Below are 27,403 nucleotides of genomic sequence, written 5' to 3' on the forward strand. Positions count from 1 at the left end.
GGTTAGCTCAGTTGGTCAGAGCGTGGTGCTAATAACACCAAGGTTGCCAGTTCAATCCCCACATGGGCCACTGTGAGCTGCGCCCTCCTTAAAAAAACAAACAAAACTACAGCCCGATAGTAATCGTTTTCCGTCCTGTGCAGCTAACACCCATGCTAAGGTGATACTGCCCTTCACTTCCAGGAGCCTGAAACCAAGGTCATGTATAGGAAGATGTGCCAAAGTGATCGACCAGTCATTTTTTACAACAACTAACTCAATAGGTAATCGCTGAATAAGAGCCCATTGCACAAGGAGCTCCCTGGCAGCTCTAGCAGGGACACAACGTCATACCTAAGTGAGTGGTCCAAACTAGCAGAAACTGATGCTGATTGGAACGGGCAGCCATTTCAGACCCTCAGCGCTCTGTGCCCATCACGCAGGCTGTTCCTCTCATTCTTCTTGTGTTCTGTGGCACCTGCTTCTTTCTCCCCATCTCCTCCAGCAAACTGGAAGCGCCTTGAGGGCAGGGATGGAGTCGTACCCATATCATAGCCGGCCTAACCATTTCTACTCAGGGGGGATAAAATGGAGCTCCTCAAACTTCGGTATGCATCAGAATTATCAGAAAATTCCTGGCCAAACCACAGGCCTTCTGTGTCAAACAACATAGGGTCCAGCCCAAGAATCTGCAGTTTGACAATCCCCTCGCCCCCCGCCCCCTGCCCTCAGATGATTCTGATTCAGGTGGTCGGGGAACCCACTCAGAGCACACGTTTCAGGGGAGAAGCCTGGAGCACATGCTGTGGATCAGATAGAGCCAGGCTTTAACCCCAATTCTATGCCTCCTACCCGTAGCTACAGGGCAGACTTGCCCAGGTTTCTTAAGCTCTTCGTGCCTCCGTTTCCTCAGTTATAAAATGAGGATAAATACAAACTCATAGAAACAACGCAGAATGGTAGCTGCCGGGGCTAGAGGAGGGGACATGGGGAGTAGTTGTTTAACAGGTACTGAGTTTCACTTTTCGTTTGTTTGTTTTATTTGTCTTTTTAAAGAGTTGTAGTAAAATATAACTAACATACAATATTATGTTAACGAGTTTCACTTTTGCAAAATGAAAAAGTTCTGGAGATGTGTTGCACAACACTGGGAATATATTTAGCCCTACTGAACTGTACACTTAAAAATGGTTAGAATGGTGGATTTTATGTTACGTTGTTTTTACCACAATCAAAAAGAAATAGAAAAAATATTGCTTATGCAAATGAGTAACGGTGTCACAGTGGTGTTATGAGCATTGCATGAAATAAAGCATGTCCCGTTCCAGGAACAGTCCCCAGACAGCAACTGCTCAAAAAATTACAGCTATTATGATTGTTGTAGTCATGGTTGTTAAGGTTTTTAACCATGAATGAGTTACTTTTTAAAGGCATTTTAATCCAAATTATAGTCTGAATCTTCAAGCTGATGAAAGTGTCCTTTGCGTTTGGAAATGGTACGTGCGCCAATTTCTCAGGAATGCACTAGGCTGTGAAAGTGAAACTTACCTATCACTATTTATCAAGGAATGTTTCAAACCCTCCCCGCAAATCCAAATAGCTTTTCACAAACTGTATTTTTCTAAACCCGGACCAACAGAGCATTCACATTTCAGAGGTAGATCCGTGTGCTAAAAAACCAACCATATTCTAGGTCGATACGTGAAAGCAGGAGGATATTGCTACTAAGCCGTGTGACTCCTAACACTAGTTTGCAGAGATGAAGGAAACAAAGAACAATAGTGTTGGATTTTGTTTCCCAGCCTAAGCTTCATAAGGGAAGTCAAGAAAATCTGCCACCGTCGAAGAAAGAAATGATCTCTCTGGCTTGAAACACTACATGAAATGTTTTGCATCTTTGATGTGCATGTGGAACTCAAAGCAGATTCGGGGAACATGGCATAGACCCAAAGCCGTCATTTTAATTCTTTGTGCATCGTTTTGATTTCGTGTGCATCTATGCTAATGTCGTCCTGCCAGCCTATGATTTAAGCCTTCGCAGGACAGATGTGCGGTTTTACAGGCCCGTAATCCACTTGGTGGGCGGATAACCAGGAGGTCTTTGGTCTTCATCATTTACTCCAATAAGGAAACTAGACTATTGCCTTGTAAAACAGCATGAGTCCCATGCCCTGATTTCACGTGTCATGCTAACCCACGGAACATCCTTGGAACTTCTAACCAAATTCATAAAATTCATCAGGGTCACAGAGATGACCAAAATTAGTTCTAGGCTAAATGAAATTAGGCAAAGGCCAATCTGGAAGTCTAAGTAGTGAAAATAGGAGGGTTGGAAATGACTTACAGTGTAGGATTTTAGGCCACACAGGTGTTCCTATGAATCAGATTTATCGTTCTGAGGCTGAGAAGGTTAAGCAATATAGTCACGCGTCGCTTAACAACAGGGATATTTTCTAAGAAATGCATCGTTAGGCAATTTCATCGTTGTGCAAATACCACGAGTGCACTCACACACACCTAGATGGTATAGCCCACTACACACCGAGGCTGTATGGTGTGGCAGCCTACTGTTCCTGGGCTGCACACCTGTATAGCATGTGACTGTATAGGCGATTGTAATGTGCTGCATTATGGCCTTACAATGGCTATGGCGTTACTAGGGGACAGGAATTTTTCAGCTCCATTATAATCTTTTTTTTAAGACAATTTTTGTGTTTTGTTTGTTGGTTTGTTTAAACTTTTATTTATTTCAAGTGTGTTTTTCCGGGACCCATCAGCTCCAAGTCAAGTAGTTGTTTCAATCTAGTTGTGGAGAGTGCAGCTCACAGTGGCCCTTGTGGGGATCGAACCGGCAACCTGTTGTTAAGAGCACCGCGCTCTAACCAACTGAGCTAACCGGCCGCCCCTCCATTATAATCTTATGGGACCACCATCGTATATATGGTCTGTCATTGCCAGAAACATAGTTTGTAGCGTATGACTGCACTGGTGCAAATGCTAATCCTAGTGACTTTTAAATCTCTCTTGATTGAAAAATAAATTCTGAAATCATTGCTAAGGATTCCCTGCCAATTTCTTTTAACCTCCATCTTATGTATAACTCTGTGTTTTTGTGGGAAGTAAGGATTTTCAAAGAGCCCAGGAGATCCATCCCAGAAGTCCTGAATAATGGCATTGACTGTTGACAGGTAGTACTTGTGAAATCCAGAAATAGATGGCTATATGTGCAAACAGACCAGCTAGGATTATGAGTGCTCCGATCCACCTCCAGGTCTCAAAAGACCACCTGCTGTCCACTCACACCAGCATCTTTGCCAACAGGTAGAAGGAAGGAGAATTGGGATGAAGAGCTGTGATTACAGAAAGCAAAAAGAAGTGATTAAAAGAACAAAAATAACTAGCCATTAACTTCAGATTCTGGGCATGCTGCCTCTGTCCGTTAAATTTTTTCTGATGCGCTGAGGGAACTACCTTGTTATCTTACTGTGGGGTCTGTGATGAAGACTTGAAGTTCTGAGACCCAAGCACTAGCTAGCCCCGGCTCTAACTTTTCCTAGCCACGTGACCTTGGAAAATCACTTAACTGCTCTGGGCCTCCATTTCATCTAGAACAGGACCCAGATCACATGACACATTCAATAAGTATTTGCAGAAAGTTTTAAAAAAGTGAATCTGTAATGGAGATTAAACCAGGAGATCTCAGAGATTCCTTCCAGTCTCACCATTTGTTTCTTGTTGTTGTTACAGGCTCATGTCCCTTGTCATTCTAATCCACTTCTGCAAGTTTGTACCAACAGAGGAATCTCTTTTTACTCAGTACAATCCTACCTTACATTTTCTCATCACATGTTAGTGTTACCCTTCAATTATGTTACAGCAAGGAGGAAGCATTTGGCCGGTAACTTGATCATACACTTAGTTTTTTCAAACAATAATCAGTTGCCAGAGCATATTACTGTTTTCAAAGTTCTATGCAATATTTCAAAACCTATATAAGGAATTATTTACATTTTCCTGCCACAATTATTTTCTGCTTGATTTCAAGAGTTAAATGAACAGTTTCCAATATGTGTGTCTGAAGTTTTTCCACTCCATTAAAATGCTAAAGGGTTTTTTTTCCCCTTTTCAGAAGGGGAAAAAAAAAATCTTTCCCCTGTAATTTACATTGGCTTTCTCAAAAGTTGGGTAGGAAAGTCAGTATAATTCAGGTGGAATCTAAAATGTTCTTGTACGAGTGTGTCGAAAGGAAGCCTATAATTTCTGAGTGTTTTTTCAGGAAGTTTGTATTCTCTGTTTTCCAGGGAGCCTTTACTTTCCAAGGGAGCATGATCGACATGCCATTACTGAAGCAAGCCCAGAACATTGTTACGCTTGCCACATCCATCAAGCAAAAATGATCTGGTAAATGAGGCTCTCATCAGGTGGGCTGAACATATACAGTGGGTTTCTTAAAGACAAACCATAATACTCAGGGCAACTTGTGAGCATGCCAGATTGCAACCTTTCTCCATTTACAGTTCATGTTGATCATAATTATTTTTGTTGTTGTTAATGCACTGGCCAGTGAGTCCTCTAAAAATGAACTTTCTTCGTTTTGGTTCCAAGTTTATGATTTTATTGTTCATGAATGTGTTATAGATGTGGACTTACAACGTTACAGGGAGATAAAATAGTGGGGGAAGATTGGCTGTGAGGGAAAGTTAGGTCTTAATGAAACAGGTCTTTCGCACACACAGTACTCCCTTCACCCTTCTCACGTTAGAAGTTCCCACATTAGATATTTCCCACATTGTTCATTTGTTCACTCAACCCCATAATTTTAAGAAAGGCCAGCCTTTTAAAAAATAATGACGAAATGAAGGGGTTGTGTTTATTTCACTGGAAAACTGATAAAACACCAGAGAGGGCATTGAAAAGTTGATTAAGTATCATACTGGTTTATACAGATATCTCTAAAAAGAATTCTTCAAAGCTGATCACTGTTAACCCCCACCCCCCAGAAAACAAAACATCCATAATCCTTGCACTGCTAGATGATGACGATGAAAGCCCTCATCCTGGGTGAATGCTTTGGGTAAACAGTTACCAGCATTAAAAAATAAATGTTCAGAAGCACAAGACTGTCCATTCTCCCCCTATATTTCCCCGTTTAACTGTTTGCCATTGAGGCCATTTCCCCTGTAAATGTATGGCCGGGACAGGGCCCCCTCGGCAATAAACTTGTAGCCTCTGCGAAGACACAATGCAGCCGAGCTGGTGCATATGGTCCCCTCCGAGATTTGCATCACATTAGAGATGCTGCTACAGGTCGTATGGGTGGTGTGGTTAACGGGCTTAGTAAAGCTGTTTTGAAGAGGTTAACCCAGCTTGTAGGAAGGGTAAATAAACATAACAACCAGCCATTCTTCCCTATTCAGCATGTGCTCTTATATTGAAGGCTAAAGGGTATTGAAGCTGCGAAGGATCAACTTGTGTTTGCCAGAGGACGCCAATGAAATTTGAAACACCAACAATCAGAGATTTTGTTTCTGCTCCTCATTAAATCATGAGCTTTTGTGTTGAGACTCTGGACGACTGTTCTTTAAGAAATTAACAGAATGGGAAGTTTTAAACTCTACACCAACCTTTTCATGACCTACACAGCAGCAAGGCTGCTACTCTTAGACAAACACCGCAGGGAAGGCTGTTCTGTTTATTTAAATTTGTAAATAGAAAACAGTTGTTTTTTATCTTCAGTTTTCGCCTCCTTCTATGCCCTTTTTGTTTATTTCCTACGCGGCCCCTACTATGTATCCCAACAAGGGGTCTACTTTTCCCCTACCTCTTCCATTCCTACAGGAAGCCCAAGAGGGGAGTAGAATTGAAGTTATATACAAGGAAAGGCACTGTGGAATCAAACCAAAGAGGGAGGGTCCCATACGCCATCATGCAACACCCACCCACCCACAGCTGGGCAGGAAGTGCACAATCCAGTTCTGACAGGCCAGCAGATGAACCTGACCCAGGCAGGATGGTTCTGGGGAAACACATTCTTGAGACACCAACTAATATTCCCAAACATGGGATGTGAGGAGACAGCTCTCAAACTGAGAAGATGTGCCAGGCTGGGGTACTGGCCTGCCTTGGGCAACATCTCCCCTCCTTGGGGCACCCCCTTCACCCACTCAAGAGCACTGTCACCCTTCACCTTAGTCACCCTGTGCTGCCTCAGAGGTAGCTGGAAAGGAAGGTAGCCCCATCCTCATGGGGAGGGGCTAGAGGGAGAAAGATGGCATCTCAACCAACTTCCGAGATGATTGTCCTCCAGCCAAACTGGGCTTCAGGACTGCGGACAGGGGCAGTGTGTTGCAGTTACAGGAGAAGCAGCCCCCACCCCATCCCGCTGTAGGGGTTGTGCCCACCTATGCCAGTCGTCAGGTGTTCACAAGGGTCATCCAGGACCATAGGTGTCCCACAGTCAGACCTGTGTATTTAAAATGCAGAAACACAGGAGGACTGCTCAGAAGACAAAGACCTCCTCTCCTTCTGACCTGTCTCACACACAGACACTCCCTCAGGGTGCTAAATGTATAGGCAGGACCTGTCTTAAAGAAAAAATAAAAACCTTCCTTCATCTTTCCCCATAGGCAACCGCACTTCAACCCAAGTGTCCTTGCCGCTCTCTGTGTTGGTCCAGATAACCCCTCCAGGCTTTGGCAGGACGAAAGGGCAGATGTTCTAGTCTCCACCCCAGTTACACAGGCAACCCCCAAGCTCTACAGGTGGGCCTCAAGCCCCTGAGCTCACCGACAACCAAAGCCTCCCTCTAAGGGCACCTCTGGTGCCAGGGTGAAGGCATTTGGACCTCGGGAAAAGCCATCCCTTCAGCCCCGTCTCTGGGAGGTGCAAGAGCCTGGGTGTGGCTAGGCCTCCCCTCCCCCATCACCAACAGGCCTGTGGGGTCCTAGGTCCCTGACCATGTTGGACCAGTCACCATGCCCTTTATCACAAAACCTCGTTGTTCAAATAAAACCACCTTGTTGTTTAAGACTCTCCAAGCGTCAGATTTATCGTCTTCCTCATAACCCCTGGTCCTGATTATGGTAGCATCATGACAGTGGGACCCAGTAGAGCCGAAAATCTACACCAAGTTCCCACTCGGGGTAGAGACCCTAATCAGAGCCCCAGAAGAGCGTTTAGTCAGGGTCAGAAACCCGTTGTGCCTCATTTCTTAAAGAACAAAATTCCAGGACAGGAGGTGCTGGGAGACCAGAGGTATCACCGCTGTTTTCCCACCTGCATCTCTGTGGAGCCATGGGAGGGGGCTGGTATCACAGCGAAGGTGGGAGGGCTGGAAGGCGGGCAGGGTGAGCTGCTCCCACTTGACATGATGGCAATGCCCAACCTGGGGGATTCCTCTGAGCTAGGAATGGACCACAAGAAGAGGACTTTGCAGTAATCTGATTAATTAAAAACCATACCTGTTTATATTTTGTGTAGCTCATCACAAGCCACTGCACCACATCACCCCCCTTTTATTAACTCTTGGGGGCTAAATTATGGGCAACACTATTAAAACATTATCAGAACTAATGAGAAACAATTACTTAGAAAATGAGCCAGGACAAGATTGAGTTGAGAACATCAGTGGTGATCACTGCAGATTAGTTGAATAAATCATCAGGTGCAAAGCAAGACTGACTGTATGTATGCAAAGCCCTGTCACGGGAAAATGAAATTGAGACCTTTTTTTTGCATAATTTTTTCATTAATCTCAATAGGACCCGTGTGGTGTAGATTGTTTTATTCCCCTAATACCTTGCCTGAGGGGGGGTGTCCAATAATGTCTTCATTGTTTTTACTGAGGTCTTAATGACAATCTGTGACAACCTCATTTTAATGTATAGAGGATTATATCAATACAACCATGTTTTATTGAAATGGTGAGGCAAACTCCGGTGGAGTCAGGCACTGTCCTGGGAGCACAGGTTGGGAAGTTCCTGGGCATCTATCTGGGAACTGGTCCCTTCAGATTTCCAAGTGTTTTATCACAGGCTGTCCTTCCGTCCTCTCCTCCAGGAATGGGCTGGGAAAAGTGTCCTCAAAAACGAAGGCTTCACGGCTTCCAATTTGAATTTGAAAGTAACTCGTTGCCTGGCACATTTTGCTGGGTAAATGGAGCAGACCTTTTTTCTGTCTCTTTTCCCCCCTTTTATTTCCCCTTTTCTAGACTATGCGTGTTATTATCATTAACACCTTTGCTCCAAAATAGTTTTGCGGGAGTTCGGGAAACTGACTCACCTTGGAAACACTGATTTTCCAATGATGTCTTTAGAAGTGGAAAAAGAATACACGCTTTTTTATTTGAAGTACATTCTGCTTTTACGACTTCCGTTTATCTTGGAAAGCTAAATGTCTTCCGTGGGTTTTATTATTATTATTATTATTATTATTATTATTACCTCTAGTACTTGGAAGGCAATCGGTGGTACGATACAGGTTATGGGGTTACCAGCAGGATCTTGTGTATGTGAATGCTGGCGGGAGTCCCCGAGCGGGTCTGTAACCTCAGGGGTTCGGCCACTGGCTCGGGGTCACTGTCCTCCCAGCCCAGGCGCCCTCCCCCAAGAGGGTTTCAGATGCAACTTAGGGGGAAAGTAATTAGCTGACCGCAACATTTAAACGTGAAAACCTTAGCCTGTCTGTCTTTCTGCGCTTTATTTTAAATCGGGGTGGGCGTGGAGGACTAAAAGAGCGAACGAAATGGAAAATAAATGACTTTCAAATACCTAGCTTCGTACCTGAAAACTTGCAAGGTGGGACCGGGCAGCTTTTTGCTGTTCTGTGACGGGTGATTTTGTTGTGATTGGAAGTTTGTTTGTATTCCAGCAATTATTTGGCAGCAGATTTCCTTCCGAATCAATAAGAATTGCCAAGGACATAAAGAAAGGGACGTGTAGGAAGGAACCGAAATCCTCCTTAGCCCCTTTTGTGGTCGTTGTTTGCGGCCGATGGAACCCAGGGTCAGCTTAGCGAGCCGAAGCCTGCAGATTTTTTTTTGTTTCTGTTTTTTAACAGAATCTTTTGGGATTTGTTTGTCGCTCGCACCCTTCCTTTTTCAATTTCAGTTTGTTCCCCCCACGTTGTAAGTGACCGGTTCGGTTCTGTTCGCTGCTTCCGGCGAGGCAGGTCGGAAGGACGTGCGCCCGCGGGGCCGGGACACGCCGAGCCCGAGGCCCCCGCCGCCCGCGCCCCCCGAGGCCCGAGGTCGCGGAGCACCGTGCGGAGAACGCGGGCCCGGCGGGCACCGACCGCACCCGCGGGGGCCGCTCCCAGCGCAGCGGCGGTCGGGGCGGCTGGTGGGGCAGAGGCAGGAGCCCGGTGGGCCCGGACTGCGGCCCGGCTCTCCCGCCCGCCGCGGCCGCCCGGAGCCCGCGAGCCTGTCGCGCAGCCCCACTGTAATGGTGGCAGATCAAAGGTTGCCCCGTGTCCCCGCGGAGTCCGGGACAATCCTGCGCCTTTGTGCGCTGTTGCTAGGCGCCGGGGAAACTAAGAGAAAGTGTCAGGAGCATGTTAATCAGACTCGTTACAGTGTAACAATAACGTCTCTCTCGGGTCTCCCAGGCCCGCAGAACCCCCGGCGCACCCCGCACACAGGCCCGACACCTGCGCGGGGCCCTCGCGCCCTCCCTGGGGACCCACCGGCCCTCGTGTCTTTCCAGCCCCAAAGTTGGCGCCTGGGTCAGGCGCAAGAACGAGGACCTAGGGCCCGTGCAAGCGACAGGCACATCTCCGGGGTCCTGTTCTCCTCGGCCCGAGCCCCGCGCCCTCAGTCTGCTCCGGCTCAGAGCCAGGTCCATGGGATTCACGGCCCGAGGGACTTACGGAGGAGCCGGGTCCCCTTGCTTTCCAATCGTGGAGTTGAATTGCCCAGGTTATTCAAACATGGTATTGGCAATCAAGAGGAAAATGAACATTCTGTTCCGGACAGCTTTTGGTTGGAGAGTTTCTTCAAAAACCTCTAAAATCAACTTTGCCGATTTTCCTTTCAAATCCATAGAGGATACTTTAAGTGATGATCCCGAGTTTAAAAAACAAGAACCTGGCTGAAAGATTTCTCTGAACTTTTTCGTGAAAATCACTTCATTCATTCGTTTATTCATTCAACAAACATCTGTTGAGCCCAACTAGGTGTCAGGGAGCTAGTCTGGAAGTCTAGTACTGGTTCTGGATGCACTTTTAAAATTAAGATGCTCTTGTGTGAAGTCAAAGGAGCAAAGGCGTAAAATAAGGTTAGATGCCATAACCAAAAGAAATGCCATTCATCGGCTACAATAGTGATAATAACAAGAGGTGCGAATTAAGAATTTAACAGGTTTGAAAAACTACACACCATATGCTTTGAAAACCATCCACGTTTCCACCTATTTTATCTTCTCTCTCCTTCTTTTGGTCCATAGGAGCTCAGCCAGGCTGCAGTCCTGCAGCCAGAGTCCTGGCTGAGGTCTGAGGAGTAAACTCAGCCCTTCTGTGTGTTTGTAAACAGCCTGTCAGCCTTGCGAAGGGAACAAACACTCTGCCTCCTCTTAGACTTACAAAGAGAACTGCAAATCTGTGCTCAGGCTTAGGGCAGAATTTGGCCAAATTGAGGTGCTTTTCTCCAATGAGTTCTTGTTCAGGAATCAACCCATTCAGGAAGGTCAGAGGGGACCACACTTCCAGGGTATAATTGCTGAACCCTAAGTCAAAGACAAAGCTTTCTGTTACCAGGAGAAGCAGAAAACTCACTCTCAAGTCACCTGTGCCTACCTATAGACAGAGGGGGAATCCTGTTAGACTTCTCCATTGGTCAAAGTTAATCTTTCTAATACTGTGTGTGTAACACGTACACATAGAAAACTGGACATGGTCCCAGAGATTAGTCTGAGCCCTGGAAGGAACTTTAGTGATTCCCTTCATTACAGAAATGAGAGAGCTGATATACTAAAAACTCCATCTTATGAAAAACAAGAGAGACCAAACAACTATCTCATGATGTTAAAATGTCTAGCTAAAGGGGAGAAATTCGATGCAAAGGAACTTGATTTTATGGTCCACATAATGCCAAATAGCTGTTTTGGCTGGGCTTTGTTTTGTTTTTAAATAATGAATCAAATTGCCTTAGTTATTCAGACACAGCAAAAGAATTAAGAGAAAAATGAACATTCCATTTCAGATAGCTTTACGGTGGAGAATTCCTTCAGAAGACTGCACACTCTAGGCATCTGGCTTAATTTATTATTATTATTTTTAATGGGCTCCTTTGAGTTCCATGGAAGGAAGAACATAAAAACCAACATGAACTTCTTCTGGGAAAACTGTGTTAATAACCCAAACTCCCAAATGAGGAAAGGAGCACGTCAGTTTCTTCCATTGGGTTTCCAGGGAGTGGAATTCCTGCAGCAGCTTGCATGAGAGCTCTGTGATGCTTCTTACAGTCTGGAATGAGGGAGCTCCAGCCACTGTGAGCCCCACCAGCATTTCCGTACCAGTGACGCTTTGCCTCCATCAAAGGGCCCTGGCCACCATGCAGCCGGACATGCCTGGTTGCAGCGCCGGACACTCTTTCGCAAAGCCTTTGTACAAGCTCTCTCCATCGTACCCAACAAACTCCTAAGCATTCTTCAAGACACACCTGAAGGCCACTTCTGTGAGTTCTGCCCAACTCCCCAGACACAATTTGCTGGCCCTCCCCTAGTCCTTCCATTGTATTGGATTGTACTGTTGTAGTATTTTTTGTCTGTGTATCCCCAAAATAATGTGGATCCTTGAATATTAGGCCATTGTCAATCATCTCTCAATCCCTCTCCTGCTTATCTCTCACCCCCAGCAAGAACTAGCTAAAAGTGTGTTCATTAAAATTAAGAACTGAGTCTTTCCTCTTTGTTTTCGATCCTGGCTTTACGATTGTTATATTCAGACAAGTCATTTATTCTCTCTGAGTATCAGTTTTGTCAACTATAAGAATATTACCTAACGAAGAGTCACTATGAGGAGGCTGCGCAATCACCCAAATCCCCCTTCCGGAGTCCTCACTTGCCTGGCTGGGGCAGTGAGTGCATCCTCCTCAGCTGGAGACAGGGGCCTGGCCCAAAGTCTCCCCCTTCCCAGGGCAGCCTGCATGTGGGGACAGAGTCCCAGAGAGCAGTTTCCAGGCTCTCGGCCTTATGTGGAAAGGTGCTGGCTTGGGTAGTAGATGGTCATCAGCTGTGACTAGTTGGCTATCAGCTGTTACCGATTAGCCATTACCTACTGATATAACTGCTGTGGCTGAGCTAGCAAGCACAGATTGCAGCTAGCAAGTGGGGTTGGTTGGTTGGCAGAGAAGCGGACAGGTTGCAAATCGTGTGGCTCCTGCTTCCTGTATCTCCAACCCAGCCACCAGCGAGATTATACTGGTATGAACCCCCTATCTATGGCTCTGTTGGTGTTCCTTTTTGGCCTCGCCATGTTCTGCGTTCTTGTGCGGGGAGTGGGACCAGAGACCCAAATGACACCCTGCATGACACTGCATCTGGTAAATTTTATGTTATGTATATTTTACCACAATTAAAAGAAAATAATCTTTAAAAATAAATGAATGCCAAATAAAGATTTTTTTAAAAACTATAATAAATACAGTACTTTTTGAAAAGCACCTAGCATCATGCTTGGTGCATAGCATTCCGTAAAGCTCAAATATTTCTATCCAGGGATAAACCCGTGCTGCAGTCCAAGATAGGAATCCTACTGCAGCAAAGCTGGCTGGAAAGTGAATTTCTACTACATGAACCCCATTTTCTCATTTACTTTATTGGTAGGTAAAGGAATGCTCTCACAGGAAAACATTGGTGGTGCCAATCCCAGGCAGCCATGTGTATTCCAGGGTAGTTTGGGGCTTGTTGTTGTGGTTGTTGTTGTTGTTGTTGAGAATCTCCTACTGCCACTCCTGGACTATGGAAATTTCTCCTACTCTGGAGCATTCTGACGAGAAACATGTTATCGTTTTATCTAACCACCTGACTTGGTAGAGAAAGACGCTGAAGCTCTGGAGGATTATGCAGTACCGACTGCTGACTGAAGGGGGCTCCATTCACACAGAAAAAAATACAATGTGAGTGTACCTCCTGGAGTTGTCAATATTGGCCCTTTGAGGGGACTTGCTCAAGGTCACACAACTGGCAAAACCAAGACTACAACTAAAGTCTCGAAATTAAACCACTAAACCACACTGCTCCATACCCGAGAACGCCTCAGATTTACGGTTTTACATTAAGTACCCTTCTGAGGACGCTCCAAATGAGTTTTATGAAAAAAAAAGAGAAAATAGCTAAAGCGTCTTTTCCATAACTGCCTCCCTCAGAGACAGTGCCTGACCCCGGCAAAGATATTTGGGCTCACAACAATGCAAACAACTAGTCATCAAACCCAGCATGGAAGCTCTGCCACCAGGTAAATACTACCTCGCTGTAGGCCTTCACAGCCGTCTGGCCCCTGTAGGCCCGGATGGTCTACTGGAGACTGGTCTAACTGGCAGGAGAATGCCTTGGGTGGTCTAAGGAAAGGAGTCGTAATGGAAGGACGAGGGAGCAGGATGTAGACCTCAAGGGCAGAGGTTGTAGTAACTGAGCTGTGTTTGCTCCCTGGGCCTCCTCTTGGCTCCGCCCTCACTCCTGCGGCCCCATCCCCATGGCTTTCATCAGTCTATGTATTACACATAGCTCATTCTCTCTTTCCTCTGTCTACTGTTGTCCGCTTCCACTTCCCTTTTCCTGTTTCTTATTTTACCTTCGTTTATCTCCTCACAATTCCAAAAGCAAAATTAACAAAAATATAAGAAAAAAAAATTTTTTTCTTAAATTCTGTAGGCTCCATGTTGTCCTTCAATCTAGTTGTGGAGGGTGCAGCTCAGCTCCAAGTCCAGTCGTTGTTTTCAATCTTTAGTTACAGGAGGCTCAGCCCACCATCCCATGGAGGGAATTGAACCCACAACCTTGTTGTTGAGGGCAACCTTGTTGAGAGCTCCGGCTCTAACCAATTGAGCCATCCAGCCGCCACTCAATAAGCTCAGCGGCAGCTCGTTGTCTTCAATCTAGTTGTAGAGGGCACAGCTCACTGGCCCGTGTGGGAATCGAATTGGCAATCCTGTTGTTCAGAGCTCGTGTTCTAACCAACTGAGCCACCTGGCTGCCCCTGTAAAAAAAATGTTTTCCTAATTCTGTGTCCATGTTTTGGAAGTAAATCTAGTGTCTTAAGTTGTCAGTGGCTTGCAGGATGCTTCACAGTCCTTCATTTACTATGAACTTGGCACAGGAAGTTTATTAGCCCATTTTACTGCAGAGAGCCTGAGTGCAGAGGCCCGACCGCTCATACTGTACTTTGGGAATCAAAGTAGAAATGTCAATGAGGCTGCTAATTATTCAGTAAATTACAGATTGCTGCCAAAGCTGCTATTCCTAATGTCCTCCATTTGATCACGCTGTCTTAATGCAGAGCCAACATTCAGATTCTGTTTAAGTGATAAAGAAGATGAGGATCTGGCAGGTCAGTATTGGTTCTTTTTGTTTCAGTAGAAACTATTTGAGTGCAGCCTGAAATTCACAAGGGAGTCCAGAATGATGCTTATAAGTAACAAAGTTTAAGGTTATAAAATTTGATTTCTAGCCTGTTCTTTACCTTATTCCTTTTGGGGGGGACGTTACCAGAAAGGTAACTATAAATGATTATTTATAAAAACAGATATTTTCAAATTAGAATATTCTATTTTAGATTATTGAGGAGAGGACCACAAAAAATCATTTTTTACAACTTTGCTTTGTAAAAACCTTTTTAAAAACCAATCAGTTTTTGTGTCATCTAAGGAATTTTAAATTGTGAAATATATTTATGAGAATATTTAAGGTAAATATTTTCAAAATAAGTACCAGATGAATGGTCACAAATTTGCATTCACTGCCTCTGAAAATGAGCATATTTAAAATGGCTTGTTCAAATGGCGCCATTGGCCGTTTTCCTCCTTGTCAAAGAGCATATGTGTTAGATTAGTACTCAGAAAATCTGAGAGCATGTTTTCATAGCCTCCAGTACTGCGTTTATAAAAATCATGATGATTTTCGGACTGCACCTTCATTTTTTGAATTTTCAAAACTTGTCCCTTTTTACTCTTTTATTTTCTTTCAACCAAACAAAGACCAAAGAACCCCTTTAAGAAATTTTATACATTCCCACAGAGTCCCAGTTTGTTGACCTTCAGGCCACAGAGTAAAACCTTTCTTTTAAGTCAAGCATTCCCCATTGGGAAGTGCTCCAGCTTTTTCTTTTTATGAGGAATTTTAACTGCTGGACTTAATTTAATTATTGTATTTTGTACATACTCCCAGAAGCCCCAGGGCATGAGCTTGACTTTTTTTCAAAACTTTCAAATGAATATCTTTAGAAATGCACATTTCTGATGGTAATGTTTCTTCTTTCACTTGTAATTCTAATCTAAATACCAAACATAGATCTATTTCCTGACTTATTCATGGAGAGATTACAGTCTCAGCATCTCTTTGCCACAGATGTTCTTCCTCAGTAGACATGGGATGTAGTCATCTGAGTCCTTAGTGTGGACACCTAGCTTTCATAACAAGAAAATAAAATCCATCTCCAGTTGAACTACATTTTAAAAACTTGATGGTTCTGGGGACATAGTCTTCAAGAAGAAGGTGTTAGGTGCACATTGCCCTGAAATCAGTAGCCCATGGCTGCAGTCTGCCACCATCCATCTCTGTAGTTTCTGTGAGTTACTACTCCCACATCAACTGCTCCTCCTGGACCCCAGCAGAGGCTCATGTGTGAACACACACAGACACACACACACACACACACACACTCACACTCACACACACGAGTTGTCATCCCAAGCTAGTACCGTGTTTACCCAAAAATAAGACCTAGCCGGACAATCAGCTCTAATGTGTCTTTTGGAGCAAAAATTAATACAAGACCTGGTCTTATTTTACTATAATATAAGACCGGGTCTTACATAACATAGTATAATATAATATAATACCAGGTCTTATATTAATTTTTGCTCCAAAAGACACATTACAGCTGATTGTCCAGCTACGTCTTATTTTCAGGGAAACATGCTAGCAAAGATTCAGTATCTTCATTTCTCATCTATCTTGATACATAAACATTTTCATTTGGTCCTTTTGATTTCCACCTGGAAATCAAAAATTTCACCACATCTTGACTCTCAAAAGTAAAAAATACTTTTTTTTTTGTAATTGACTAAAAACTCATTTAGGAATATTGAAATGTGGACAAACATAAATTTTCCAAATTCATAAGATCTGCCCAAAATATTTCACGGGGGTTGGGTCACTTATGAAGTTTCATTTTAGGATTCTTAGACCGCTGAATTTAGGAAGATGTTTTTCAGCAGAATTATCTGCGAGTTGAATCTGATTTTTTAATTTACTTTGATTTTAATTTTAAAATTATAGAAATCTAGCATTTTGGTGTGAAAGAAAGACTTTAGAGGTTATCTAGGCTGATGGTTCTGGACCCTGGCTGCATATTAGAATTACCTGTACGTTAATACCAGTGTCTGGGCCCCACCGAGACTCATTAAATGAGACTCAAATATGACCTGTCATTTTGCAGATTAAGAAAGTGAAAAACAAACAAACAAAACCCGGAAAGATTAAATGTGCCTTTTATATTAGAAGTCTAAAATACGTAACTATAATATGATTTGGGAACTCCTGGCCGTGCTAAACTTTAAAAAGCAAACTTACTTAAAACAAATAAGTTTCCATAATTATGTTTTGGGCCACACTAATTCTGTAATAGTTGCTTGATTCCCCCCACATGACATGCTTTCTAATTTTATACACATTCACATCCTCGACTGATCACTGAAGATGTGGGAATAGACATAGCCTCGAAATGTTTCACATTTAATTTTTAAAATAAGGTACATTTGCATGGATGGCTGCCTGCCTATATATTTCACTTAAATTTTGACCTGTTCGGTGGCAGGATCATATTCTGAAAATTTATTTTTCTTACATATATGTAAAACCTATAGGCGAAACGCAATTTTTGTCTGAGTGTCATCTGAAGATCTCAAAATACCTGAACAGTGGAACTTTACACTGTACAGTTTTTATTCAAATGGAGGCAAAGGGATATCAAATAACTCATTCGAGTGACTCCCAGTCCCATGAAGATAGGATTGAGCTTAGCCACCATCTCTGACGGCTTCGGGACAGCAAGAGAGGATATGCTGAGCCAGGGCTCCTTCTAGTAGGAAGCCTCAGCTAGGGGATCAGGGGGCCTTTGAGCCATCTTTGTAAACACTTTCCCTCACACTGCCTCCCCCAAGGACAACACCTTCCTCACCTTCCCCCCATTCCCCTAATCTCCCTCCTTCTCCCCTTTCCCTGTACAGAGATGGTGTGCTTGCAGGTCACGAAGGGAAAAGGAGAGCTCCAGTCCTTTTGACTTGAGGGCCTGATTCTCTCAGGCCAGGACCTCCCCAGAGAGATGCAGGAAGCTTTGATCTCAATTATCTGCCTTGGGCTAAAAGACCTCTGGTTGGCCACTCTTCTAGAATCCTAATAAGGCCAGGACCTGGGATCACAGATGCAAACCTTTTTTTTTTTTTTTTTTAAACCAAGGGACTGAGATGCAATGATTAAAGCTACAGTTACTACCAGACAGTAGGTTAACATATGGCAGACCTACGTAGCATATATTCATTCGTTCACTCCTCCAGCAGCTATTTATTGAGCTTCTATTATGTGACTGTGTAAGTAACATCACTGTGTTAGTGAGGGCTAAGAGAGTAATCCTGGAGGTGGCCCTAAGGCCCCTGTGGTCCAGTAGTTCCATCAGAAGTGAAAGCAGGGTGGACAGAGGAGGCTTTTCTTATTCGTGTTCTCTCCCCTCCCTCCCTGCCCTCACCCCCAATTCTGTTCTAATTATTCTTCATTATCCTTTACAAAAAACACACAAATCAACCAAGAACTGTTTCCAGGTCTGAGACCAAAAAAAGGAAGAAATCTAAAAGTATCTTAGAGGTAGATGCTCACGCAGCCATAAAAAAAAGAATGTTTATAAAAAGATTTAAAAGTTTTAATGGCAAGGAAAACCACTGAAAACAATGTTTGTTTTTTTGTTTTTTGGTTTTTATTGCCTATCAAATTCATTAATCATTTTTTGAGTGATAAACCTCCAAGGACCAGCACACACAGGGCTGGTGTCAGTATGACCAGGTACATTCCTCTTAAAAAATATTTGGCAATGTGAATCAACAGACTTATTGTCATCTTGTTGTGCCTTTTAAATCTAGATCTAGGAATTTATGCTAAGGAAATGCTGTGATCCTAAATACAGAAAAAGCCTCATTCCCTACTTAGTTCTCAGTTGCATTATTTAAATTACAGAGGACTGGTTAAGTAAACTGTGGGACATTTACTTGCTGGAATATTAGGCAGCCACTAAAGCTGGTGTTTCTGAAGAAAAGAAAATGTGTTTAATATAAAGACAAGTTCAAAAAAACTTGTTTAATATAAAGACAAGTTCAGAAAAACTGGACCGCCTGGCTCCCCCACTTAGCTGAGGAACCTCGGGCAAGGTACTAACCTCCCTGAGCTTTGTTTTTATTTTCTGTGAAATGGAGGTAATAGTAACTAACTACCTCATAGGATTTTTATGAGACTTATATGAGTTAACACATATAAATAACCATACTTGACACATAGTAGGTCCTTGACAAATGTTAGTGCCTATTATAATTACAATGTGAGTACAACCGTGTTAAAAAGAAATCATAACATCAGAAGAAAACACGCCCAAAAAGTTAGCAATTACTATGTTTGGATGACAAGACTATGAGTGATTTTTTATTTTTACTTCCTTTTACATTTTTATATTTCCAAATTTTTCATTAAATATATACGTACCTACATCAAATTTTTAAAACTCAGGTTGCAGCTAGTTACGAATAAAAATCTGTTGAAGCCCTGCTTTTGATCATTATATGATTACACCCTATGACCCTGAATAGAGAAGCCCCACCACATAATTGTCCTATGGGCTGAAACATCCTGCTGCCAGGACTCTGGGCATGAGCTGCCAAGGGGCTCCTTCTGACTTGGGCACCATGGTCATGTTCCCTCACTAGGAGGACAGCCTTGGCTGTGCCGGGGAGAGGAAAGCACTCAGGACTCACAGGAAGTGACCTGAGTTCCAGTCTCAGCTCTGCCACTCATTCCTTGTGAGTCCTTGGAAACAGCATTTTCCTTCTCTGTAAGGAGGAATCTCTGATGCAATTAGCAGCCTCAGAGGATCAGAAAAGCAGTCAAGGACATTTTTAAGATCCTGCCTCGGTGGTAGAAAAAGAGATCCTGAAAAATATAATGCTCCACTCTCCAATCTCGGCATTCCTTCTTCCAGGGCAGAGGGCCAGTCTGCTCTGTTTAGACACCTGGACCTGGTGCCAAGGGCGGTTTGGAGGAGGGTGCATGTCTGACCGTTTGTGGAATCATTCCTGCTTCCAAGCGGCATGCTGCAAGCAAGCCTTCACAGAAATACCAAAAGGCAAGTGTACTATCTGTCTTCACTTAATAATGCTTGAAGTTTTCACATAACAAAAGGAGATGGAACAGCCTGCCCTCGCGTTGTGGAAGCCCAATAATTCTTCCACTGACCCTACCAAAAGGGCTCTCTCTTAACTTTAAATATTAGATCTGACTAAAATGGGCAACCAATGCCCCTTGGTAAGGAAAGTAGGAATAAAATGACTGTTTGCAACTTTATTTCTCACACGGTATAGTAAGGAGGGAATTGATAATTAGCAATAACAAATAAGCTAGTATTATTCTTTGTAAAATGGACATATGTGTCAAATTTAAAGACTGTCAACATCATTTTTCTACATCTATTCTTGTGAGGTTAAAATTAAACTACAGAGACAGAAAGTTTATCTAATTTGTTCATTTCGTAGATCTAGTGTGGTAGTTGCCCTTAATAAAGAATTAATCAGTTAATGAATTAATGTACAAATAAGAGATATTCTCCTCTGTATTGTGTTAGATGCTGGGGATACAGAAATATGTAACTGAGTCCCATCCCTAAAAGCTTGCTGTCCTGGAGGAGCCAGACACACAAATAGAAAAATGATTCAAGTACAAACGTGATTGATTCCTAAAGTCTACCACTAATAGTCCGTACTCATGTTTAAGCTCCTCTTATGTGTCATAGTAAAACATAATCCCTTCCTTCAAATTTCACAGTCTAGTCTGGAAAACAAACATGAAGCACAAAAAGCACAATACCACACGGACAGCAAAACAAAAATATGTACATGATAGAGAGGCAGTTCACTGTCATTTACTCATGTAGACTCTGGTATCAGACTGCCCGAGTTCACAAAGCTGTATGACCTTGGACACATTGCTTAGCCTCTCTGGGTTTCATTGTCCCATTTGTAAAAATTAGTATAACACTGGGAGCTGTAGCACAGGGTTGTTATGAAGAGTAAATGAGTTAATATCTTGTAAAACATTCAGGGTAGTGCCAGACTTGTACTAAGTACCAAATATAAATATACATGAAATAAATCTTTCCTCTGTTCTCTGCATTTTAAACTCTCATTAAGAACTCTCTGTTTGGGTTTCTCTTTGTGCATGTCTGATTCTTCTTCCCTAATAGGACTTGTGACCAAAAGCAACTTCAAAGCTGAGGACTCAGGTTACTAAGGGAAGGAAAGGTTAGATTCCTGTTTGTGGAAAATAATGAGCACCTGACCGGATGAAAACAATTCTTAAAGCAAAGAAACACCTAAACCAGGATTGTATTGTAAATTCATTCTAAACAACAACTACTTCCCCTCCCTGGTCCAGGACAGACATTACTAATCAACCTCAGTGTTCTTTCTAATTGTGTCTAAATTCAGGCTCAGAAATACTTTCTAAACAGGGCCCCAGGCAGTGACTGCTGACCAGGGCCTGTTGGTGTCTCTGGACTAAATCTTACCCTCTGGGCCTCAGGGTGGTTTTTCCCAGTGCCCTGCCACAGGAGCCACCCATACGACTGCCCTTCTCACATGTCTGAAGCCCAGCTCCCAAAATGCCCAGTGAACCTTGACTCCTGAGAGAATACAATGGAGCAGGTCCTACTTTGCCTCCCCTTGTGTGTCCATGGCCACTAGCTACCTCTGTGACCTCAGCTATGCAAGTTACTTATCCCTCTCTGAGCCTCCAATTCCTCTTGGGTAAATAGGACCTGCCTCCCAGATCGCTGCAAGGATTAAATGTCATATGTAATGGTACGCAGCTGGAGTGGGCTCTCAGTCAATGGTGGATGCCATCAGTGTTAAGCCCAGCTCTGTCTTCCCCCCAGCCAGGCACAGTGCCTTCATGACTCCACTGCCAGGGTCCTGGCATAACATAAAACAGGGCTGGGATGCTCCTGATGCTCCTGTTTAAGCCACTGTTGCCCCCCACTCAACATTAACTGTTGATGAACTCAAGGTCACTTGGGAAGAGTGAAGGCCAGCAGTGGAGCAGTGGTAGGAGGGGTGAGGGGTGGGGAATGAAAGGATCCCCACACACGCAGGGAGTCCACCCAGTCCCTATGGGAGGGGACATTTGACTCTCAGAGAGGTGCCTTTGGGGATGGGCCAGGTGGACAGGACCGTCTCCAGCTCCTCTCTCTCTTTTTGCTTTAAGACTGGAAGGAAATATGTGTATATATATATATATATATATATATATATATATATATATATATATATATATATTTGTATTGTATATGTATAAATATATATATTTAATTTGTATTGGGGAATATTGGGGAACAGTGTGTTTCTCCAGGGCCCATCAGCTGCAAGTAGTTGTCCTCCAATCTAGTTGTGGAGGGTGCAGCTCAGCTCCAAGTCTAGTTGCCGTTTTCAATCTTTCGTTGTAGGGGGCACAGCCCACCATCCCATGTGGGAATAGAACTGGCAACCTTGTTGTTGAGAGCTTGCGCTCTAACCAGCTGAGCCATCTGGCCACCCATGCCTTCTCTAGCTTCTCCTAATTCAGGGCTGACTTACCTCTATTTCTGGAGCCACTTTCATTACCTCCTCCCAACTGGACCTCTGTATGAAGGCCTCAAACATGAGTTCCTGTCCCCTCTTCAATCAGGAGGGCTGGTCCCTGAGAAGCTTAGCCTTGGCCTTGTATCTCTGCTTCATCCGCCCTACTCTGACTCTCTAATCCTCTCTGACTCAGCCTAACCCTTTCTGACTCTGCCTCCCCTCTCTGTCTGACCCCTGCCCCCACCTCACCCCTCTGATTGTGTCACAGCCTGCTCTTACCAAGTATGTATGTGACGTCCCCCTACCATCACACAGAGGAGCAGATCCTGCTTTCCCCACCCAGAGAAAGTAGCCTTGCATCCTTTGGACACAGCCCATGCTCAAGGACAGCAAATTAGTCAAGGGCTGGCATTTCTCAGTTATCCACGGAACAGCCTGTGACCCTCCTCTCTTCCCTGTGCCCATCCCGCAAGTCAACTCCACCAAACCCAGGGCTCTTCATGTAAAGACTGTCAATAGTTCCATGGTAGGCTTCTCTTCCGAGAGTTTACAAGTCAGCTGGGAAACAAAATGAGCCCAGGCGGAAAGTTGCTTTACAAGGGAGCAAATCCGGGCAGAAAACACAGTGCAGCGGGAGAGAAACTCAGCATTGAAATCTTGGCCAATTTAATGTCTACATTAAAAACGGATTTGTGTGGAATGCAGCCGCTTCCTTTAATTGCTCCAAATAAATATCCTGGGTAATTTTAAGCCATATATTACCAAGGAAGTGCTTAGGGGTATTGTTTGCTGAGAAAGGCGTTACATAAATTGAAACTCCTTTTGCTCAGAGCTGAGTCCTGAAAGTTCATGCAGTGAGAAACATTTCTCACCGTGCACAACTGTGAATTGTATATAAAATTAAATTTTCTGATTAAAATCTGTATTGTTGGCCCTCCTGCTGGTTGCCACCATTTTGCTGAAATAAGATACTATTTGTGGTAATGGCAGTGAGGGAAACCTGTTATCACTGATTGTAAACTGGCTTCACTCCTACGGCTTAAAAATCTGGAGAGCTTTATTGTGCAAACATTGCATTTTCCGTACAAATATTACAGAGCAAAGCTTTACTACTGATTCATCAGCCAGGGTGTAAGCAGGTTTACAATGTGAGCCCAACTGCCCTAAATCTCCTGCACACCCAACACTGGGCTGCAGTTAGGCCTCAGCAAGGTGGATGATGCCACCGGTAGGAGAATGAAACAAGCCTTTATCATCGTCTGCTTTTTTTTAATTTAAAAAATATTTTTTCTTCACAAGGGCATTATTATTTGAGAGAGGGAGGAAGATAAAGGGAAAGATGAGGCCTAGGAAGAGTTCGAATCTCAGAGCCCTCTGGCCCCACCTGTGCCCCAGGAAACCAGCCGTGTTGCCTTTTAAGGATTGACACCACCACCCCCAGTGCCTCTCCCCCGACTGCAATCTCCAAACCCCAGTTCTGAGAATCGGCTTTATGAAAATCAGCTACAACTCTGCACAGCATTACTAACAGAGGGTTCCAAGTTAACAGCTTCAGTTGACAAATACAGATTCTGAAACCAAGAAAAATGAGGATTTATTTTTTTCCTAAGAAGACGTGTACTCAGAATTAGAACCCTGAGGGCTGGCTTTTCATTTCTCATTTTCCCCAGCTTTCAGTTTACAAGTGAACGCTCTCCAAAAGTCAGCATCAGCCAGGCACACATAAATATTTTTTATTGCCTTCTAACCACAGAATAGATTGTCCCTCTCTTACATTTTGTAAATCATTTTGTTGCTTGGGTAATACAAAATAGATTTGACTTACAAAGAAAGATGGGGGCGGGGCAGGGAGGAGAAAGATTTAGCAAAATGATTGATCCATAGTAGTATAGCTCATATTTTGACAAATAAAAATGAAGCCAAAATGAATCGATTTCTTAAGGAACAACCTAGTCTGAATACAAGGAATCTCACCAAATCTTTTTCTAGAAAAGAGCACTGAGGTTACAGGCAACGCCAGTGCTAGAGTAGAATAAACTCAGCCACTTCCTCTGAGGGAGCAAATGCAAGGGAAGTGGGTTGAGGTAGATGGGTCCTCAAAGACAAGAAGTTCAAAGGCATAGACCACCCGGAAGGCACCTAGGTAAATGGGTCTGATCTCTCACACACCACCCTTCTTTGCTCGAAAATCCAGTCCTAGATATTCATATGCATTAACCTGAGCTGGTCTCCCCTGTGGGGAGAATTGCTGGGACAAAAACAGGAAGTGCCCCGGTTGGGTTCCTGACTCAACCCCCAAATGTAAAGCCTTGCCTATAGAACAGAGTTTGAGGAAACAACTGTTATTATGCTTACTTCTGTTTCAATTTCATAATTATTAAATAAATTAATTTACAAATCTGTGAATTAGCTATCTTTGAAAATTATTCTACTGGTTTTCTTTTCTCCCGCTAAACTTCTCTTATATTTTCCAGTCTTTCATAGTTTCCACACATCTAAATAGTTCTAACCTGAGCATTTTACATGGTCATTGGGGGGGAGGGGGGAGTGTTGAAAAAGAATCTGTTTTCCCTTTTTTTTTCTTATTTAACATCCATCTACAATCCCTCTGTTTGAAAACCAATAACAGTATCAGTTGCAATATTTCACTCATTCATTCAATAATTTGTCTTGAATTTACTGGGTGCTAAGTGCTAGGCTATTAATCCTCTTTCACTCAAGAGTTCTGCCAGCCCAGGAAATACATCAGAACTCTTAGCTTGACTGTCTTTTGAACTAGGATTTAAAGATCCCAGAAGAATCTACAAAAGGAACTCGCACCTGATGAGGCATCCTTCTCTCAACTTTCCTCCTTTGTCTCACTTCCTGCCCCTTTCCAGTAACCCAGCATCCCTGTTCTGCTCTGGGCTCTGCTCCCCAAGGGATTCCTTTCCATGGCTCCATTAGCTCCTCTAGTCTTGACCAAAGATGGAATGCTTGACCTCTCCATGCCTCTGTCCAGACTTTGCCCACATTTTTGCTCTAGTTCTGAGAATCGGCTTGATTTCTTTAAATAGATTGTTTTTAAAGAAAAACCATCAATATTTCACTGACTTTCCACACTTTGTAGCAAGAAGACACGTCTGTCCTATATAGAGCATAAAAAGTCAATGACAGGACAGATCCATCTAAAAATGACTCACGATTTTAATAGGCTGCTTATGTGCCCAACAAGCACAGCCAGACAGGGCCAAGCCTGACAGCAGGGCAAGAGGGGAAGAGCTGGGGCAAGGAGGACCTCCAGGGACCAGTGGTACTGTCACCATCACGCCACCACCACCAAGGCCCTCACGTCCAGGTTTACACTGAAGAGCTAGACAGTGGGGCCCAGCCCCCATTTGGGGGGATTGTTGGACAGTCCTAAAAGGGATGGCAGTCTCGGTCTCCCTCTCAAGGAAGAGGTGAGTCCTCAGACAGGAACCTGCAATTCTGATAGTTAGCCATAACACAGTTCTCTTCCAAATCGGTTCCCCAAAGAGAAGGGCCAAGCCCCATCTCTCCATGAACCTATTCTTCCCCATCACAGACCACAGAGACTCCAAGGTCATCAGGTAAATAGCTCTGATGGTATCACTCTACTCCGCAGCCAGATGAGGAGTTGAAATCCTGTTGTTCACCAGCAAGAAGGAGATCCAATGGGTATAGCATGCCAGGCTTATCCACCTTCTTCCCACTTCATCTCTCCATCGTTCTCCTGGTATCGAGTATCTTGTTTCTACTTCCTTCTACTTCTTATCCCCTTCCAGAGTTCTAGCTCTTTCTTTTGGATTGGCTGACACCAGAGGGCAACATAATCTCACCTACATGTCAGTTGTTTCCTTTCACCAGTAGAGGGAAGAGTTTGAGAGAACCTACAAGAACTAGGAGGTATGTGCAAATTATTTGGAAATAATGGAATTAGCTAGTGTGATAGAACAGCTCTCTCAAAGGCATGCCTTGCCAAGACATTCTGTTCCCGTTGGTAAATAATCTGTTATAAAAACTGTTTAAATGCGTATTAACTCACCAGAGCACGACACTGGCAAAATATCCCTCCAGGCTGTATTTTGCAAAGACACAACTTTCATGTGATGTGAGACCTGAGATTAAACTAACAGAAGTCATGCATATTTCAAGGTAACACTGATGCACCATCCCTTACTCACTATTTAGTCTTTTCGATCTGGTTTTTGTTTTGTTTCAGAAATAATTGGTAAGGCGTTTAGCCCTGAATGTCTTGTTTTGAGTACCTGTCATCGTAGCATTCTAGGTGCTTTGAGAGTACAGATGGGCTTATTTGGGCAAGTGAAAATGACTATGAACCAAGGAGCAGAGCCCTGGGGGCAAAAAGCACCCAAGCAGCCCCTGTCAAACTGGGAAGTCCATGCCCGGGCATCCTTCACCACACCCTGCCCATTCTGCCATGCATAGTGAGGAAATTAAAGAAGCTTCCATTTGAAAAACGTTTGGAAGAAAGGGATTTAGAAATTAAAATTGTGCCACTGAACTGACCATTTACCAAACAATCACCTGCACCAAGTTAACAGGAATACCTTTCAAAAGCAGACAATGTAGAGAGAAGCAACCTGCTCAACCACTGCAATGGCTCAATGGTTTGCATCTAATTACATGGCCTGGATATTTTCTGCTTGGTGTCCCAGGCTTTGAACCATTTCCAAAGCCAGAGCTTTATAGAAAGGTCTTTTAAAACCCTATGGGTCTGTGATTCTGTCCTTCTTTAGGTGGATTTTTTAATCTGATTTGCTGAATTTATCCATATGACTTTGCCTTCATTTCTTCATCAACACTCTTTCCTTGATTAATTATCTAATGCAAGAGTTCTTGTCCAGAGGTCCAGAAGTAGACTTGAACATTTCCACAAATCCTTTGAAATTGTGAGCAAAATTCTATGTGTATACACATCATGGTATTTCTGGGGAGAGAGGCCCATAACTTTCATCATATTCTAAAAGGGCTCCATGACCTCCATCTTGTCACTGTGTATTCATGATGCTCACCAGACCAGAGTTTCCCCAATCACAATGAAAGAATGGGTTACAGATGTGAGCCTGAGTCTCTCATCTCCTCAACTCTTGGGTGGCTAAACAGGGCCAGGAATGGCTGGAGCTTCCAAGCTAGTCATTTCCTGCCAAGAGCTGCCCAGTTGCTATAAAAATATTGTTTTCTCTGTGTGCCACGGTGGATAAAAGGTTGGAAAGCACTGCAGTAGTCTTTTCACTTTTATCCCATCCACTGTCTTTGCTCTCTGCATCTCTTCCCTCATTTCCATGGCCTTAATTCTCCAAAGAGAAGCTTGGCATTGATTTG

At 43.6% G+C, this 27,403-nt stretch overlaps 1 protein-coding gene and 1 long non-coding RNA gene across 17 annotated transcripts in view; one reads left to right on the forward strand and one right to left on the reverse strand.

Moving 5' to 3' along the window:
- Positions 1–20,614, forward strand: part of CLYBL (citramalyl-CoA lyase) — a 234,005-nt gene extending 213,391 nt beyond the window's left edge. For 3 of the 13 annotated variants that reach the window (XM_074329483.1, XM_074329492.1, XM_074329491.1), the window contains 2 exons: positions 4,281–4,400; positions 5,417–5,543. In XM_074329483.1, coding sequence (XP_074185584.1) covers positions 4,281–4,376 — 96 coding nt within the window. In that variant the 3' untranslated portion in view covers positions 4,377–4,400; positions 5,417–5,543. Of the gene's footprint in view, positions 1–4,280; positions 4,401–5,396; positions 5,544–11,173; positions 12,489–19,428 lie in introns of those variants that run through there. The other 10 variants (XM_074329485.1, XM_074329494.1, XM_074329488.1 and 7 more) reach the window with 7 other exon arrangements.
- Positions 1–27,403, reverse strand: part of LOC141571018 (uncharacterized) — a 112,589-nt gene that overhangs the window by 55,472 nt on the left and 29,714 nt on the right. The window lies entirely within an intron of this gene.

Source organism: Rhinolophus sinicus, linkage group LG04, assembly GCF_036562045.2.
Source record: "Rhinolophus sinicus isolate RSC01 linkage group LG04, ASM3656204v1, whole genome shotgun sequence".
NCBI classification, from domain to species: Eukaryota; Metazoa; Chordata; class Mammalia; order Chiroptera; family Rhinolophidae; genus Rhinolophus; species Rhinolophus sinicus.